General features: G+C 38.2%; 1 protein-coding gene across 1 annotated transcript in view; it reads left to right on the forward strand.

Moving 5' to 3' along the window:
- The window catches only part of LOC121326529 (atrial natriuretic peptide receptor 2-like), a 41,587-nt gene that overhangs the window by 18,166 nt on the left and 7,507 nt on the right, over window positions 1-15,914 (forward strand). The window contains exons 8-19 of the mRNA XM_041269863.1: window positions 130-234; window positions 2,242-2,344; window positions 3,082-3,227; window positions 3,704-3,776; window positions 5,593-5,740; window positions 10,501-10,587; window positions 11,125-11,268; window positions 11,551-11,672; window positions 11,915-12,053; window positions 12,158-12,206; window positions 12,308-12,409; window positions 13,346-13,465. Of these exons, the coding sequence (XP_041125797.1) occupies window positions 130-234; window positions 2,242-2,344; window positions 3,082-3,227; window positions 3,704-3,776; window positions 5,593-5,740; window positions 10,501-10,587; window positions 11,125-11,268; window positions 11,551-11,672; window positions 11,915-12,053; window positions 12,158-12,206; window positions 12,308-12,409; window positions 13,346-13,465 (1,338 nt within the window). The remainder of the gene's footprint in view (window positions 1-129; window positions 235-2,241; window positions 2,345-3,081; window positions 3,228-3,703; window positions 3,777-5,592; window positions 5,741-10,500; window positions 10,588-11,124; window positions 11,269-11,550; window positions 11,673-11,914; window positions 12,054-12,157; window positions 12,207-12,307; window positions 12,410-13,345; window positions 13,466-15,914) is intronic.

The raw sequence follows: 15,914 nt of genomic DNA on the forward strand, positions 1-15,914 counted from the left end.
GGTATAAATGTGCTCATCTGAGGGATAAAATATTAGATATGAATTTCAAAATCATTGACTACATTTCTTTATGGCACTCAGTATGAATGTGTCATTTTATTTGTCACCTTCTCTGTTGTTTCTATGAAGAATAAAGGTGGAATATGTGGGCCCTGGATCCCTGATGATGGCCGGATTTTTACCCACACCCTCTCTACAGCTGGAAAAATGACTCAAAGGAATTGGACTGCAAAGGTATAATAGTTAAGTCCTTAAATCTCAGAAACTGTATTTTGTTGTCCGTGACATTGACCTCTAACCTAATATGTCTGCCATAGTGATTTGGATTCATCAAGATTTCAGTGGAGTTTCTGAACCCCAGCACAAACACACAAACAGTGTCTGTGTTTCACAAACACCCAGCCTTATCCCAATGCAGATTATTTAATTGATCCATCTGTAGGAGTAGCACCCTCCCTGGGATTTTACATACAATATTTTTCACATGTATTCTTAATAAGTGGCAGCAGTACTGGTATTACTGCTAATTTAAAACACGTAATAGTTTATTTATAGTTTTCTAAGAACAGCATGTGGATAACAACACAGTGGTGAAAAAACAGCTGTTATAGAAAAAGTTGCACATTGGAAAGGAGAGACAAAATTATAAATTGGGTAAGGTTACAGAAATATTTAGCTAAATTAAGGGCCAAATTAGATATATATTTTTTACTGTTTGATTAGTTTACAAAAGATTAGTGAACAAACATCTAGACTCTTGGAGTTGCTAATTAAATAGAGACCTTTACAAAATAATAGCTCTTAATGCATCGAAGTACAAAGGTCAATGTATCCCTGGACTAAATTAATAGTTTCAGAGTCCTGAACATTGACCAGTTTGCTGTATCTATCACTTGAGCTATCATGAGCTTACTGTATTGGTAACATTATTGGATACAAGTCTAAATTCTACAAATAGTGAATTCTATTGGCTCACATCTCTATTATTCCTGTAATCAACTGGTTTGTAGAGTTCTGACTTTGTATATCATCTTTTTTTTTCCATTCTGTTGTTATTCACGTATTGATGAAGGGAGGACAGTTCGTCCGGACGTCTATGGTAAATAATGTTTTACCTCAATGATTCTTTAACTTGGTATTTGAATCGTTTTCCCAAGCTGAAATTATGTCATTATTTTAATTATACATTAATGTGATGAAACGTTTATTTTGGCAAGCAAAACCGATTGATTGCCTCAAGCTGTTTTTCTTTAAAACATATGTTTGTGCATGACTGTGTGGGTATTAGCAATATGTGATGTTGCTAGGATACTATCATTCTTTAGATTCTGTTTTTGCTTGTTTCTAAGCTGACAAGTTACCCGCCTGGCTTGGAAACTGTTCCCAAGCTGCTATTTTGTCTAGGAAATACATTTCTTTCAAGGGGAGACTACTATTATGCAATTTCAAAGGTTCTTCGTGTACACTGTTAATGAGGTAGCCTGTTATAATCAGAGGGTTGATTTTTTAGCATTTTACAGCAACAAGGAATCCACCTAGGTTGCATAAACCACTTTTGTTTAGGGCTAATTCTGGGATATCCACAGACAAGTGGTTTGATGCAATACAGGGTGATTCTCCAGTGTTTTAAAATGATCTAACAATACAGCTGTGATTTATCCTGGTGAGGTATAGGTTGATCAAATCAGACCCACATATTGATAACACATATGCAGTGGCCACCAGGCCCACAGATCTCGTAAAGGGAGATTTCTATGATCTATAATAACACCAGTTGTATAACTGGCGTGTGGACTTGAACTTTGGGTTATCATTTTCAATAAATGAAGTTTCCAGACAATTATTCATAGAAAACTGCTTGTAGTAATAAACTCATTTTACAAAAACAAATAAATAAATAAATAAATAAATAAATAAATAAACACATGCTTACATAAATTAAAGGCTGAGTTACATTTGATTATCGGTTTGTACCAAAGAAATGTAAAAAAAAAAAAAACTTTAAGGTTTCAAATATATCTGGGGTACTTTCATAATATAATATGCCGTATTTGGGTGGTGTTTACACCATTGTTTTATAAAATATAACTATTATAAACATTACACAAAATAACTAAAAACTGTTTTATAAGTACATAGAAGCCATCTTTTTGGGTTGCTTTGCCAGCAACTGGCATAAATGAGCAATCAAGTGTATTAGCGGCTGCTATCTCACCAAGTTCTTTTTTCCTGTCTTGCCAGGTGGTCCTGGTTCATGTGGGGGTGACTTCCTTGATTGCTCATGTCAGGGTAGGGATGATGCAGGTTGCTGTGGAGGCGAAGACCACAGTCTTGCCTGCTATAGGTATAGGCTCGTTTTAATCTAAACCCCTCTCTTTATAATTCCTGCTGGCGTTTCCCGTCTGTGTTATTTACTGACCAAACTGCAACTGCATTAATCACAAACTTGAACCAAGAAGTACAAAAAAGACTCTGGGCCAGTCAATTATAATTTAGACACATAGGTAGGAGAGAATGTTTTCAATATTTCATGATGAGTGGGAAACTTTTTTTTTTCAATACAGCAATAAAATTAAACATTTTGTAACAAACATATTTTGTCAAGACAATAATTGAATGTATGTATTTTACCATAACAGTGCTCTCTAATTATAATAAGACCCTTTACAATGTTATTCTAGGGTGGTATTGCCATGGCTCTCATTTTCACTTGAATTCTCATTATAATGCAGCACACCAAGCTCCACCATTTAACTACTGCACCAAACTACCACATTATAATGAGGGAGCCCTGCACCTTGTTTTTGACCCTTTTAACAATCATCTGGATTGGATTATGAAACAATTAGAACTATCATGTTATTATTTATGACATTTGTAAGGCACACCGTAAGGGTCTTATTTTTTGAAAACTGTATTTATATTAAATGCTGTTATGTTATAGGAACAGCAACCTACCTGGATTACACAGTGAGCTCATTTTGAACCCGAAGTCAAATAATGGTGTAAGTGTATTATGTGTATTGTAAATGCCCTTTTTACAGAATTCCTGTAATAACCTTGTTCTTCCTTCACCATCAGTGTGTGGAGACGGAATTTGTGATGCAGAGGAGATGTGTTCCACATGCCCTGCTGATTGTGGTGAATGTCCAATGACTGCAGCAATCAAGGTTGCAATATGCCTCCCAATTAGCTTTGTCTTCACTGGCTTCATCCTTACAGTAGTGGTAGGTTGCTGTTGTCTTTTTTTTTTTAACAGGAAAGACTAAAAAAATGAAAAAAAAAATGCTAGTTCCCCTTTCTCCCCTGTCAAGAAAACATTTGACTGGCAAATGTATCCAAAAACTAATGGGCAGCTCATTTGTCAGTATATTGTAGCGAACACCAAAACAGTTAAAAAAAAAAAATTAAAAAAAAAAAAATTCTCTTTTTATTTCTCGATTCTTATATGATAATTAATTTGGCAATCTTTTGTTTTGTTTCATGGTGAGAACATGTTGACCAATTGACTGCTGATTTATGAAACTAAATGGTTACCATATTGTGACATATTTAAAATATTTTGTGACGATCAGTGCATTATTATAACCCAAAGGTTTAAATGTATGTTGATAATAAAGTCAGAATTTTATATAAAAACTGCGACGAAATCATAGTAACATTGACTAAGCTTACATCCTTACATTTGCTTTGTGTTTTCCAGTGGTTTCAATATCAAAAACAAAAAATGTTTTGGGATGAGAGCTGGATAATTGACTTCAGTCAAATAAAACAAGGTCTGTAAGTATTTTGTTTCTTAATTTTCAATTATATTTCTGGAAGATGTGTTTATTTATACATAGATCTGTAACAATACAAATTGATGCATGACAGTGGTTCATATTGTTATCAGTATTTGATATATTTTTTTTTTAGGAAATGTATAATTATGATTGTTGTGTAAATTAAGTTTGTCAGGATACTGTTTTCAAGATGCCTGATACTGTATTCAAGATGCCTAATGAAAGGTTTGGAAATATTTAATAGAAAATCAAATACAAATCTGTGGAAATGGTTCTGAGACACCCATTTTCAACACAATAGATATACGGTGTGCTGTACAAAACCTATTTTGTACCTGGTTGTATTGCCAGTTATGACATATGTAATCCAGTATATTGTGAATGCTTATTAAAATGTAATTAAAGCATCAACAATTCTCTGGCGACCTGGTTTCTCCAGGACCCTTGATGGTTACACCATCCTAGGAGGACCGTTCTCCCCGAGTGGAGCCTTCATGTTGTGCTGGAGGCTTTCACGAAGGCCCTGTTTGAGCTTGTTCTGACAAAGGCCCTGTTTGAGCCTTGAGCCTTCCTCTTGGCTGTCACCTCCGCTAAGTGGGTCAGTGAGTTGCAGGCACTGTTGGTTTCACAGCACCTGTATGCATATTTGGGACGATGGCGGCAGGGTGTCACTGTGTACAAACCCTACTTTCCTCCCCAAGGTGATTACAGCCTTCCACATTAATCAATATGTGGAACTGAAGTCTTTACATCCACCTCTGTTTGCTTTGGTGGAGGATAGGAAATTGAATTTCCTCTCCCCGGTGTACATTGAGGTGTTACGTGGATAGTACAAGAGCTCTGCGTCATTCTGACCAGCTATTTGTCTGTCACGGTATAAGGACTCTCGAAGCAGCGACAGTCGCATTGGATTGCGGATACATGACAGTGCTGGCTTACCCCCACCTGGGAGAGTAGCTGCGCACTCTACTAGAGGGTTGGCTATATCTTGGGCCCTCTTCAGAGGATCCTAGCTGTCCGATATATGTATGGTGGCTAGCTGGGCTACGCCGCATACATTCTCCAGGTTTTACTGCTTGAATGTGGTAGATCCTTCCTTGCCTTCAATAGGCATGAGGGTCCTTGCGGTTGCATGCTCGCACCACTAACTTTTGGTTATATGGTTCTGATGAGTCCCTCATATGCTGCCATTCATTCTCCCTCGCGAAGGCTCTGATATACAGTATCTCATACCTAAGGTTGTTAGTGGTTGTCTTCAAATTAAAAGGGAACATTAGGTTACTTACTGTAACCCTGGTTCCCTGAAAGAGAAGACGACCACCAACCGTGAGATCGCATCGGTCGTCCTCACGGGTTCGATGCAAAAAGAGAAATGGCTTCCTCAGTATGACGGTTTTAACCCCTCGGTAGGCAGAACTGAGGACGTCATCCCAGAAGGGGCCTATCGGCAGCTCTGGCATAGAAATCTCAGAAAATACCTACCAATAGGCAGGTATATCCCATACCTAATGTTGTTGGTGGTTGTCTTCTCTTTCAGGGAACCAGGGTTACAGTAAGTATCCTAACTTTTTCCTTGGTTTCTGCTGCACTGCAAATTAATTTTGAGACCACAGCCTGCAGTACCACACAGAAGATGAAGATATATTTTTATTAATACTCATTAATTGGGAAAGTGCTGTGGTCTGTCCACCTACCAATCCTAAATTTTGTGCAATAGTGATTTCTTTACATTAGTACAAGAGTTTCAAAATCAATATCAGTCAGTGTAAAAACAAAAACAAGTTTGATACGCTTGTGTTCCCTCTGACAGCTCACATTGCTTGGACCACCATGGGAAGCACCGTGAGTATCCCATTTGGAAACAGCGACTCCAATGCCAGCTGTATTACAGCTCTCAGCTCCTGCACAGGAGCTCTCAACACATCCAGAAAACAGTACTTCACCCAGACCGGGATATAGTATGTGATCATCTTTTTATTTTGTCTACAAAATGGAAAACATTCACTCTTTTAACATGTTCTCATTTTGTTGATCATTTCTGTACTGTGGGTGTTGTCGAGTGCTTGGAAACCAAACATTTTGTGTTTGAATTGAAAGTGATGGTCTCAAGGAGTTGAATGGGTCAAAGTTCAAGTATATTGTCCTCTAGAGGAATTATCACTTTTTGATGTCACTACTGTGGTATAATGCCTCTTTTTTCAATGGTTCAGGATGCAAATGTAGCCTTCATCCACGATATTTATAGGGTGCAAAAGCATATTTCCTGAGAGCAATGAAACAAGTTTAAAACCTGCAGAACTACAGTATATACTGGAACACTATATGCAACACGTGCAACAAGCGGCGTGTGTGCAAAACATACCGAGCACCGTGCACCGAGTAGCGCATGCACCGGAGTGCTATGCACACTGAGAGTACCGGGCAATGTGCACACTAAGTGCACTGAGCACCAAGGAGCTATTGCACCGAACACCACATGTGCCGAGAACCTAGGAACACACGGGCTAAATCTGCAGCGGGCAAATCTGTAGACAGAGTACAACACAATATAAACAATACGAGTGGGGAACACACTGCTGTTGTTGCTGTTTGATTTTTCAAAGGCCCGACGCACCAAGGTGGGTGGGTGGAGGTAGCCGGCGAGGTTTACTCTACAGCGGGTCAAATAAAAATACAGCCCCATGGAGGACATGGCCTTTTTTTCTCGCTGTTGCACAACACAGACAAGCGGGTGTACCACGTTTGCACTGCACTGCAGTTGTGCCAGCAAAGGTATTTAGTCAACAACAATAACAAATATATATTTATATAGCAGCAGCTAGCATACTTACTCAACAGGGGAGTATGGAGGATGTGCTCTCCACAGGAGTGAAGGCTTGAAAAAAACAACAACACTTAATCCTTTAAATCAATACTGTGCATGCAGTTGACTCATATACCACAGATAGGAAAGCCACAGCCTGCAGCATGAGCGCGAACAGGTTGCTGAAGAAAAATAGAAAGAAAAAAGCTGAATCAGGAGCCACTGATTCCATGAAAACGGCAAGCCAGCTTTCAGCCTGAAAGGCAAGGGAACTGCAGTTGGCTCAAAAGCTCTTTTTCACAACACACTCAGCTACCAACACAGAAGATCTTACCTTATCGTACTGAGAGGCAAAAAGAGAACATGGCTTTCGTGGTTTGACTATTTAATCCCTCTGTAGGGGGGACAGAGAGCGTCATCCCAGTAAGGGGCCTATCGGTAGCTCTGGTATAGAGAGCTCAGAAAATACCTACCAATGGGCAGACATATCCCATACGTACTGTTTTGGTGGTCTTCGAATTGAAAGGGAGACGCAGTTCAGCATTAACAACTGAAATTTAACTATTAGCGGCGTTATCATTTTATGCAACCAGTTCCTTTCAAAGAACGATTTGATTTAATAGGAATACATCAGAGCACTATGTCTTGGTCTGTACATCAAGTTACAGCAGCCTTACTTAGTCACCATGAAGAATTCATTCAGTTTCCAAAGACTGCTGAATGTATCAGAGAAGCTAACAATAAATTTTACTTAATTGCAGGATTCCCAAATGTTACAGGGGCTATTGACTGCACACACATTCCGATTAAAGCGCCCGTTGGAGACAGCTTTGCTTTTATAAATAGAAAGAACTTCCACAGTGTAAACTGTCAGGTTACATGTAATGCTCAAGGAATAATAACTAAATACCCTGGATCCTATCACAATGCCTTCACTGAAAGACAGTCTGGCTTATGGAGTATATGGAGAATGTGGTTGTTGCCCCTGGATTAATTTTAGGTGATTTATTAATACTATAATATTGTTCTTACTCTATTATAGGTGACACTGGCTACCCTTTGTGTTCACGATTAATGACTCCAGTTAATAACCCAGACAGTGAACCAGCACAAAAATACAATGATGTTCATAGTACAACTAGAAATGTGATAGAACGCACCTTTGGAATTTATAAAATGAGATTTAGGTGTCTGGATAACACTGTGGGGATTTTTGCAATACTCTCCTCAGAAAGTCTGTCACATTTTTGTAGTCTGCTGCATGCTTCACAGCCTTGCTGTAAGAAAAGGAATACTTCATATTGACAAGGGGCTTCGTGGTGAAGATGAACATGAAAATCATTGGAACCAAGGTGACATTAATACTGCAAGTGAAACACGAAACAAAATAATTGCAGGGTTCTTTAATTTAAAAAAAAAAAAATCCCATCACTAATTAATGTACTCCATAGACAACTGAAATATGCAGAAAAGTATTTACTTGCATAGACTACTGTATGTAAGCTACTTTTTTTTTTCTTTACACAACTAAAATATACAAAAATAAAAGTTCTATATTTATATTCCTAAATATTATTAAACCTCAGTACGGTGGGGTACAAAAATTAGTGGTACAAAGAAACAATCTTTTTATTATTTATGCTTTCAGTTTTTGTGAAACCTTTCTTTCAGATCTACGTTTTTATTTGTTATCGCTGTTCCCATGGTCTTGCACTACATTTAACACATCACATTCAGTGTGACACAGTACATTGTTACATTGTGATGTTTTTGTATTGCATTCTTCATCACATTTTAACACCGGCTCATTTGAAGTAATCTGAACATGAATGATGCTGGTTAGATGTCTAACAGCAGAGGTTAGATCATTTATTGAATCTTGAGTCTTTCAGATAATCAAATTCTGCACTGATTTCACGGAAACACTCAAGCTATTTGTCTTGATCAGCTGCAAAGTTAGCAACTGACTCATTGACATTGGACATAGACTTTAATATCAGGTCGGCATTCATATTTTGTGTCAGGTTTTTGTTTCCATTTACTTTGAGAGTATATGTGCTTGTGTGATTGCATTCATTAATTTGATTGTTGTCCTGCGCTTCTCTCTAAATTCCTGCAGAGGTAACACCACTAAATCCATTGAAGAAATATCTTCCGTGGGAGACAAAGTATCTGAAATTGTCATATAAAATAACATATTAGACAGTACTACAGGTGCAGTTGCAGCTGTTTAAAAATCAGATTTATAAAGTGAGTAGGTTATCAAATGTGCCATATTCAAACTTGTTTTGACGATATGTTCAAATGTTAATGTAGTGCTACTGTTTTCTATTTGGTTTAAACACTCCAAAGTGTCTCGACAATTTTGTCGTGAAAACATTGATAAATCTGCCCCTTAAACAGAAAACATCATCAGAAAACTACACACTGATTTACTATACGCTAGAGTAGTGGTTCTCAATCCTGGTCCTGGGGGAACACTGCCCTGCTGGTTTTTGTTCCAACTGAGTTCTTAGTTACTTAATTGAACCCTCAATTCAACTAATAATTTGCTTAATATGACTTTTTCAATTGTGTGGCTTATATGAAGTTGGAGATTTCAAGTTCCTTATACAATTGTATACTTAATTTGAAATCTCCATCTGTTTAAAATAATTTAAGAGCTCAGATTGGGCAAATTATTAATTCAATTGAGGGATCAATTAAGTAATTGAAAGCTCAGTTGGAACAAAAACCAGCAGGGCAGTGGTCCCTCAGGACCAGGATTGAGAACCACTGCGCTAGAGAAACATAGCCTTTAATTACGGGGTAAATCTGCCTCCATGAAAGAATCAACACCTCCCACGACACCTTCCACAGTACGAATCTCCATTGTCGATAAAAGCTTTTGCAGTCACAGAGGATTATGAATGTAACTGGTTTTGAAAGCCAGCTCATGGTTTTGAAAGCCAACCATGACATTTTTAGAAACAAGATACTCTCAAAAAGACTTCAACATGATATTTTATGACTTAAAAATGATTTACTTTGAAACATGGACACATGGTGGTCTACTTGGGCAGGAGTGATAAATATATGAAATGGTTTTACATTTAAAATGTCACCTGTCATACAACAAATATCACTGAACCATGGACAAAAGAACAGGTGGTCCTTGACCTTGATTATAATAATTGCACTATGTAACACAATTTTTGTTCAAATGTGTGTCTTTTCGTTCATATAAAGTCAGAAAAAAACAACATGTGAATCCAAATTAACATGTATTTATACTAAAGTAATACAAAAATGACTGCAAAAGATTTAGAAGTGAGTAGTTTTTCGAGATTTACGATTATACTGTATTTACAGTATAATCGTAAATCTCAAAAAACTACTCACTTCTACTCACTAAACTAAATACAGTATAATCATAAATCTCGAAAAACTACTCACTTCTAAATCTTTTGCAGTCATTTTTGTATTACTTTAGTATAAATACATGTTAATTTTGATTCATATGTTGTTTTTTTCTGACTTTATGTGAACGAAAAGACACACATTTGCCTATTTTCCCATTGGAAATAATGATATTTTGAAATATCACTGTCCTGGTCACAAAAGCAAAGTTTGTGGGGAATAATAGCCATTTTCTATACTTTTGAGGCATAAGCAATTAGGAAATAACACTTACTACCCAGGAACAAAAAAAAAAAATGTTACACGGTGTTGTTAGCAGCACATATCACTGTGGTATGGTAACAAGGGTTCACTGCACTGTGATCATATAAAGCTCTGCATAACTGACATGATTTATTTGATATCTGTTACTACAGATCTTGTGTGGGACGATCCAGCATTATTGTAGCCCCTATAGGTGTAACTGCTCATTTGTACATGCCAGTATCTTAACCAGAGAATAATTGTTTTTTACAGTGATGCACGCACAGTAGCTATTAAGAAAATAAAGAAGAAAACCTTTTCTCTTACAAAAACTATCCGGAGAGAAGTAAAGCAAGTTAGGTATGTGGAGCTTTTTAAAATCAAAATGATACATTATAATTGTTAAATTATAGTTGCTATATTATAATTGTTAGTTTTGTAATATATAGTCTTTATGTCAAGGCAGTATTATATTTATGATTATAGTTATGTTATAGTTATATTATAATACTGGATGAGATCTGAAAGATTGAGCAGTTACAGTGTCACAAACTGTCTCACTGGTTGCTGATTCACCTGGTGGGAAGTGCTCTTGGAACATCTGTGTCTTCAAGAGTCTGTTTTTAAACTGTTTTTCTACAGAAAAAAACAAAACAAAAAAAAAAAAAAACATGTCATGTTAGCTGCAATAAAGTACAACTATTTCCTTAGGATGCTTCTGGTATATGTTTTCTCTTTAAAATTGTGACGAATATGCAGAAGGCTCCTGGAATAGCCTCAGTTTAAATATTAACCAAGGTTATTTTCTGATAGTACTGTATGTTAATTTACACCACTCTATATTTGAAAGGATTCTTGTAGAATTGAATTACAGTGCTAGCGTTTTCTCTGTGGCAGAGAGCTTGATCATCCAAACCTATGCAAGTTTTTTGGTGGCTGCATAGAGGTGCCAAATGTAGCCATAGTAACTGAGTACTGTCCGAAGGGGAGTCTTAATGATGTTCTACTAAATGAAGAAATTCCTCTCAACTGGGGCTTCAGGTAGGAGATCATAGCATCGCTTGTCTGTTTCTTTCTTTCTTTCTTTCTTTCTTCTTTCTTTCTTTCTTTCTTTCTTTCTTTCTTTCCTTCCATCCATGCATAGGTAAAAAAAATGGGAGCTAAAAATCATTCTATTTAGAAACATTAACAGTACTAGTATGATTCTAGTGCTGTCATCTTTCCCAATTTTGCAACCATTAACAACCATTGGCCTAATCTCATAAATATTTACCTCTCTGATATATTTTTTACTCTTCTTAAAATGATTATGTTCTATTTCAGATTTTCTTTTGCTACTGATATTGCAAGAGGAATGGCTTACCTTCATCAACAGAAGATTTGTCATGGACGATTAAAGTCAATGAACTGTGTTATTGATGACCGTTGGGTCTGCAAACTCTCAGGCATGTATATACTGAAGTCAGTTTTCCTTAAAGTTCTTAAGTCTTCATTTTGGTAGCTAAAAAACTGCCAAATTAAATAGCAAAGTGCTCCCACCATGTAAATGTATTACATGAGTACTTTGAATAATATTTGGGCTGCAGTGTAGAAGGTATAGAAAGGATTTCACTGAGGTGACACAAGTGGCACATTTTGTTTTGTACATGAACACAATTAACAAACCCTTTAATTTCTCACAACCCAGATTATGGTCTGTCAACATACCGAAAAGAAGACTCAGATGAAGTAATCGGCACATACCAACTGAGGCTGCTGCAGGTTTACATGCCACCTGAAGCCCAGTCTCCAGAATTTGAGCCCACGCTTGCAGCTGATGTGTTCAGGTAACTAAACAAGGCTCTAAGGTTTCATTTTCAAGTAATAATAACATTTTTGTTTAATCTTCATGCACGTTATTAAATAAATAATGATGTATGTTTTATTGTAGCTATTCAATAATATTACTGGAAATAGCAACTAGAAGTGATCCAGTTCCGGTAAGTACTATAGTTTGTTATTTTTTTTATCGGTATTATCATAACTAATATTATAAATAATGTGGCCACTTGACTAAAAAGCTAACTTTGGTTTATTTCAGGCAGAGGACAATTCACTGGAATGTGCTTGGTGCCCACCTTTGCCTGAATTAATTACTGGCAAGGCAGAGAATAGCTGCCCCTGCCCCTCAGAGTATGTGGAGGTAAGATCCTGTGTCACTGTTATGATATGCCATATACTGAAACATCAGTCACTTGGAAGGTTTGTATTGAAATAAAAAAGAAAAAAAACATACATCACTATTATTTTTTTAATAAAAATATTAACCTGTCAGTAAGGCATGTACACAGTGCACTTTACAACAATCACAGAAAACATAGGTGGAGCTATCATTACAGTTCAATGTGCTTTTAGACTGTTGCAGATATTACACTAGAAAAGCTATGTCCTTAACCACAATGCATCTGTTCTAGAATCTGATGCAATGAGTAGAGTAATTAAATGTATTTTTCCTGTTTTAGTTAAACTTGAATACGCTTCAACTCAAAAACACAAATTTATTTTCCTTCTTTCGTTCCGTGTAGTTTGTATACCCCACCCCTGTGCGTATTTTGTTTGTTATGTATTTGTGTCATGTTATTATTATTATTTAAATGTACGTTATGGTCGCACTGTTGTTTTAGGTCAGCAGGGAAAGGTTAATTACCTTCCCTGCCTAATCACGTCACGTGCAGAATGTGCCTGAGCTTGATTGAATTAACAAGCAATCGTGCTCAGGCAAAACTGTATAAAAGAGTGGATCAGCCACTCATCATGTGGTTGGGTGTTCAGAGCTGGAACAAGAGACGTGAGTGAAAAGAGGAAAACAATTGCTTCTCATGCTGGATACACACCAGCACATTACTTGTTTAAATGTACTGTTTGTTTATTTTGGCCAACGTGCCTTTTTGTTTTGTGGCAAAGTGTTGTGTTTTGTTTTGTTTTGTCTAAATTGTCTATTTAATAAAAGAAACAAGCCCATTAGCATCTCGCCCCGCAGTACTTGCCTATGTGTCCATTCTCTTCCTGGTCTGACGTCTTCACCAAGACACCTATGTCACAGTGCTCATATAAGGTTTTCTTCTGCTTGCTTCACCAGCTGATCCGAAGGTGTCGGGCACATAACCAAGCCCACCGGCCTACCTTTGATCAAATAAAGAAGTTCTTGTATAAAATCAACCCAAGCAAAGTCAGCCCTGTGGACATGATGATGAACTTGGTAGGTCATGGGTTAAAGGGTCACAGAATAGCGTTTACAACAAAAGTATTACTTTACTGTTGCTTTAAATATGTTTTTCTACACAATTGTCTTTGATATTCACACATCCTTGGTAATAAATCACACAATCATCACTGTGTATCCAGATCATGCTCCCTCCTGATTCCCACCATTAGCCAATAATTGTCAATGATTTCAATCAGAGCATCTGTGTAGTTGCAGGAGGGAGTATAATAAACCATGATGCTCATTACACTAATTATCCTGACAAACTGCTTCCAGGTATTGCGTTGCATAATCTACCACCACTCATATATGCATATTCCCGGAATCAGAAGGTTGCAAACGGCCCACTGTGACAATTGCAATGCGTTAAAAGGGGGTGAAAATAATCGGCAGTGGGGCCAAAGGGGCGGGGCACACTCGACCCAGCGTTATTCTCTGGCAGTCTTGGCATGTGGCTACATATTTCATCACTTCATTATGAAGCCCTACCCAATAAAATTGAGCCAATATCTATTCCCTCGCGTTATCAGCTCCGAGGTGCCCCTCAAAACGGATATCCTGAGCCAGCCTCTTGACCTCGAGCCGACAAGATAGGGGAACCATCAATTGTGTTACAGGCTGTCCTATGCCCGTATCAAGGTTTACCCTAAACAATAATTAATAATGAAGTGTGGAAGTATTAGCAACCCAGTGCTTTCAACAGCCTTACCTTCAATAGACCGGACCTGTCCCCAAGTGTGCACTATTAAGGGGTCGTTATTGAGTGCCACATGGCCCAGTAACCTCGCCCTCTCGGTCACACTACGTTCTGACCCCCTTTGACTGGTGTTTGTTACCATCCAAGCATTCTCCCACCAAGCCCCAGCCTCGTCTCATTGATGCTTCTCTATTTGTTTTTCTTGGATGAGAAAGGGGGAAAACATTTCAGCTTGAAATGGAAAAACATCACAGATCATTTGTCTTTCTTTCTTTTCAGCCACGTTTACATGTGCGGTCGAGACTATCGTTAATTTAACCAATTCTTTGTAGTTTGGCCAGTCTCGGCCCAGAATTACTGGGTGTGGTAGCCTTTCCGCCACCCCAACTACTAGGTGACGTTTTATCGGTCCTACCAATAAGTATACTTTTATGGTGGGGTATGTCGCTGTGTCTCCATGGATACAGGAGCTAGGCACCTGACCTGTGGCTGCCACGACACACCGCCTCAGAGAGCTGCTTTAATTAAGGTCTTCCCACACCTTATGTCCACTAATGCATGGGTTTTCACATTCCCTATAACCACATCGATAATACAAGGCCCCTCCCAACCATTTTCCCCTCGTTTACCCACTTCTGATGCTCAATTTTCTGATTGTGGAGCGGAGAGAGGAGGTGGTACTCAGCTGCTCTGTTGTGCTGGAGCGGTCAGTAGGCTGGCCTGGGCAGAAACCAGATAGTCCTCGAAATCCTCAGCCAGTTTCACAGCATCTTTCAGGATGTCGGGTTTGTGGTGCCGTATCCATTCCTGGGTTTCGACGCCGACTGCATGGCAGAACTGCTCGACCACGATATCTCCAAGCTCGTTTTACTGGGCGGGGTTGAGCCTGTGCACCATGTGATCACACAACCTCTGTGCGACAGCCCCGGGGAGTGTATCCGGGGATCTCTCCTCTCGCTGCTAGTGATCCATCCCTTATTGTCTGACACCACGTGTGGCAAAGTGGTTAACAGTGTTCAGGTGCAGGTTAATGCAGCTGTGATCAATGAACAGACAGACAACGATAATTCAGGTGCAATGATGTTTTATTTGTACAATCCAATAGTCTAATGACACAAAATACAGTAAATAATGATAACAAGTAATACAGCGGCGTGTATTGCTTCGTTGTAATCCATTACAATCCCATTCTTTTTACACCGACACGTAACACAAATACAATCACCAGTCCACAGTGCGTGCTCTAGTGCTCATGGTGCAAATATAGTTTATTGTGAAACAAAGTGCAGTGTTGTCCGGGTTAATGCTGGCCTTTGGTGACAGCTCCGGCTCGTGTTAGCCATCTAAATAACAACAAATAGTATATTTAATAACGACAAAACAAACAAAACACTCACGATAATAACACATGTTTTTCCTTCCGGTTCAGCTTAACCATAACAAGAAACAGATCATTTTGCTACACCTCCTTTGGTACCGTCAATCATGACCTCTTGGTTAACTAAGGCAATTTCTCCTCCAATCAGCGGCTGCCACATCATTTCTCTTCCGTGTCAATGATTTAGTGTATCGTAGCTCCGTCCCCTTTCTAGATGACCGACTTCCGTCTAAACTTGGGAATGAATTGTCTGGCCATCCAGTCCAGGGAACTCTATTCCCTTTACACAGTGCCCTCACAGGTCAGGAGAGAGATTTATCACCAATAATCATTCTGTCTCTGTCACAGTGTATCAATATGATTATTTT

Source organism: Polyodon spathula, chromosome 2, assembly GCF_017654505.1.
Source record: "Polyodon spathula isolate WHYD16114869_AA chromosome 2, ASM1765450v1, whole genome shotgun sequence".
Lineage (NCBI taxonomy): Eukaryota > Metazoa > Chordata > Actinopteri > Acipenseriformes > Polyodontidae > Polyodon > Polyodon spathula.